Here is a 3,053-nt window from a genome sequence, read left to right as displayed (position 1 = left end):
AATTATTATGAAAATCTGGAAAATCTGCATTTCTTTTTATTAATAGTAATTTGGTTGTAATTAATTGATTTTAAGTTATTTTTTTTTTCGAAAGTTTAGTGACCCAACTTAGTTTATTATTTCTGCCAATACACCCTATATTAAGACGGGTCATTACAATTCAACCCATACTCCAACACTTACAATTAATTGATTTTAAGTTATTTTTTTTTTTCGGAAGTTTAGTGACCCAACTTAGTTTAGTGACCCAACTTTTCATTAAACCCTCCATCATATCACCAACCTTCACCGATATATAACCAACAACCCCCAGGGTTCAAAGACCTCCACCACTAAATTCACCGCAAAAGTCAAATTTGGAGTCCATAATAGAGTACTTCATTGCCACTTAGTCCAAGATTAATGCTGATACTTCTAGTGCCATCCATCAGATTCAAGCACACAACAAAATCATTGATAATCAGATGGCACAGATGATGCAGCAATAGCAACCTTTCGAAACCCAGTGGACAGATTCCAAGCAACACCGAGAAAAACCCCTCCGGTCATGTAAATGCAGTACATTAAGAAGCGGCACCACCTATAATCCTCCATCCATGGTTGTTGTTGAGAATGAAGAAGAAGTGGTGGTAGTAGAGAAAGAAGCACCTAATAAGGGGGAAAAGGAGGAACAACCAGCAACTGCCCCAGAGAAGAGAAAGGAGCCCACCACTGATGTATATGTACCTCCTGTTCCTTTCCCACAGAGATTAGCGCGTTGCAAGCTTGAAGAAAAATATGGGAAATTTTTAAAAGTTCTGAGTAAGTTTGAAATAAACAATCCTTAATAGATACTATCAAGGAGATGCCTTCTTATGCAAAATTTCTGAAGGAGGTATTATCTAACAAAAGGAAGCTGTCGAAAACAGGCGTTAAAACACTAAGAGGAGAATGCAACGCTATCTTAAAGTGCAAGGTGCCGAAAAAAGAAGCTGACCCTGCGAGTTTCACCATTCCAGTCAACTTTGGTGAAGTTTTGGTCAATAAAGCACTTGCTGATTTAGGAGCTAGTGTGAGTATCATGTCGCTATCTTTATGCAAGAGGATCAATGCTGAGATCAAGCCAACAAGGATGTCTTTGCAGCTAGACGATAGATCAGTAAGGTTTCCAGTTGGAGTTGTTGAAGATTTTCCAGTTCAAATAGGGAAGTTCTATGTCCCTTGTGATTTTGTGATTATGGATATTGTTGAAGATCATGTCATACCTATCATTCTTGGGAGAGATTTTTTGAAGACTGCACGCGCTGTTTTTGATGTGTTCAATGGCAAGCTCACATTGAACATCTTGGGGGAGGACGTTGAGTTTCATCTTCCTTCAATGATGAAAGGACTCATTGATGAATCACTGTGCAGAGCAGAAGTAGTAAGGGTTAAGATTATGCACCCATAGTATGATGACCCTTTGAGGTCAATCTTAGAAGGAGTTGAGGATGGAAAGTGCTCAAAGGCCGCAAGTTTGAGAAAGCTGTTAGATGAACCAGATTTCTATATGGAACCAGTGATGGAGACAGTTTTGGAGGCTTCTATGACGATTAAAGAGGACAGATCCACGCCTCCTCAGGTAGATCTTAAACCCCTTCCCTCTTCATTAAAATATGCCTATTTAGGAGAAAATGAAACTTATCCAGTAATTGTTAATGCTGAACTAAATAATACCCAACCTGACCAATTGATTGCATTGATTAGAAATTTCAAGAGTGTCATAGGGTATTCAATTGATGATATCACTGGTATAAGTCCATCTTTTTGCATGCATAGAATATTTCTTGATGATGATCATGCCACATTTATAGAAACTTATAGGAGATTGAACCCTAATATGAAAGATGTTATGAGAAAAGAGGTTTAGAAATTACTTGACGCAGGCATAACCTACACTATCTCTGATAGTAGGTGGGTTAGCCCTGTATAGGAAGTGCCCGAAAAGGGTGGCATGACCGTTATCAAATATGATAAGGGTGAGTCAGTATCCACTAGAAAAGTTACGGGTTGGAGAATGTACATAGATTACAGGAAATTGAATAAAGCAACCCGTAAAGATCATTTACCTTTGCCTTTTATAGATCAGATGTTGGAACGTTTGGCAAATCATTCACAATTTTGTTATTTAGATGGATACTCTGGATTTTTTCAGATCCTTATACATCTAGGTGATCAGGAAAAGACCACTTTTACTTGTCCCTATGGGACCTTTGCATATTGAAGGATGCCCTTCGGTCTCTACAATGCCCCCCCCCCCCCCCCCCCCCCCCCCCCAAAGTTCCAACGATGCATGATGGCCATTTTCTCTAATTTTATTAAGGAATTTATGGAATTATTTATGGATGATTTTTCTGTGTACGGAACATCTTTCGATGCATGCTTAAGCAACCTCGAAAAGGTGCTCCATAGGTGCAAGGAGACCAACCTCTCCCTAAGCTGGGAAAAATGCCGTTTTGTGGTACAACAGGGGGTAGTGTTAGGTCATGTTATTTCCAACAGGGGCATTGAGGTAGATAAAGCGAAAGTGGAGGTTATAGAGCATTTGCCTCCACCTTCTGGTGTTAAGGGAATAAGGAGTTTTCTTGGTCACGCTGGTTTTTACCGGAGGTTTATCAAGGATTTCTTTAAGATTTCTAGGCCTCTAACTGAGCTTCTTGCCAAAGATGCACCGTTCTTGTTTTCTAACGATTGCCTTGAAGCTTTTAACAGATTGAAACAGGCTCTTATCTCTGCTCCTATTATCCAACCACCGGATTGGAATATCCCCTTTGAGATTATGTGCGATGCAAGTAATCATATGGTAGGGGCTATTTTGGGTTAAAGGAAGGATGACAAGTTGCATGCCATCTATTATGCTAGTAAGACATTAGATCCAACTCAGATGAATTATGCAACAACAGAGAAAGAGCTTTTGGCAGTTGTGTTTTGCCATAGAGAAATTTAGGCCTTATATGTTAGGTTCAAAGGTGATTTTTCACACCAATCATTCAGCTTTGAGGTACTTGATGGCAAAGAAAGATGCTAAGCCTCAC

General features: G+C 39.4%; 1 protein-coding gene across 1 annotated transcript; it reads left to right on the top strand.

Annotated features, from left to right (window-relative positions):
- Positions 1-596: 596 nt before the first annotated feature.
- On the top strand, positions 597-1,429 carry LOC130807611 (uncharacterized). The gene is made up of 2 exons (XM_057672885.1): positions 597-756; positions 831-1,429. The coding sequence occupies exons 1-2, from the start codon at positions 597-599 to the stop codon at positions 1,427-1,429; spliced, it is 759 nt and encodes a 252-aa protein (XP_057528868.1).
- Positions 1,430-3,053: the final 1,624 nt, after the last annotated feature.

This window comes from Amaranthus tricolor, chromosome 1 (genome assembly GCF_026212465.1).
Source record: "Amaranthus tricolor cultivar Red isolate AtriRed21 chromosome 1, ASM2621246v1, whole genome shotgun sequence".
NCBI classification, from domain to species: Eukaryota; Viridiplantae; Streptophyta; class Magnoliopsida; order Caryophyllales; family Amaranthaceae; genus Amaranthus; species Amaranthus tricolor.
This window is presented reverse-complemented; position numbering and strand designations above follow the sequence as displayed.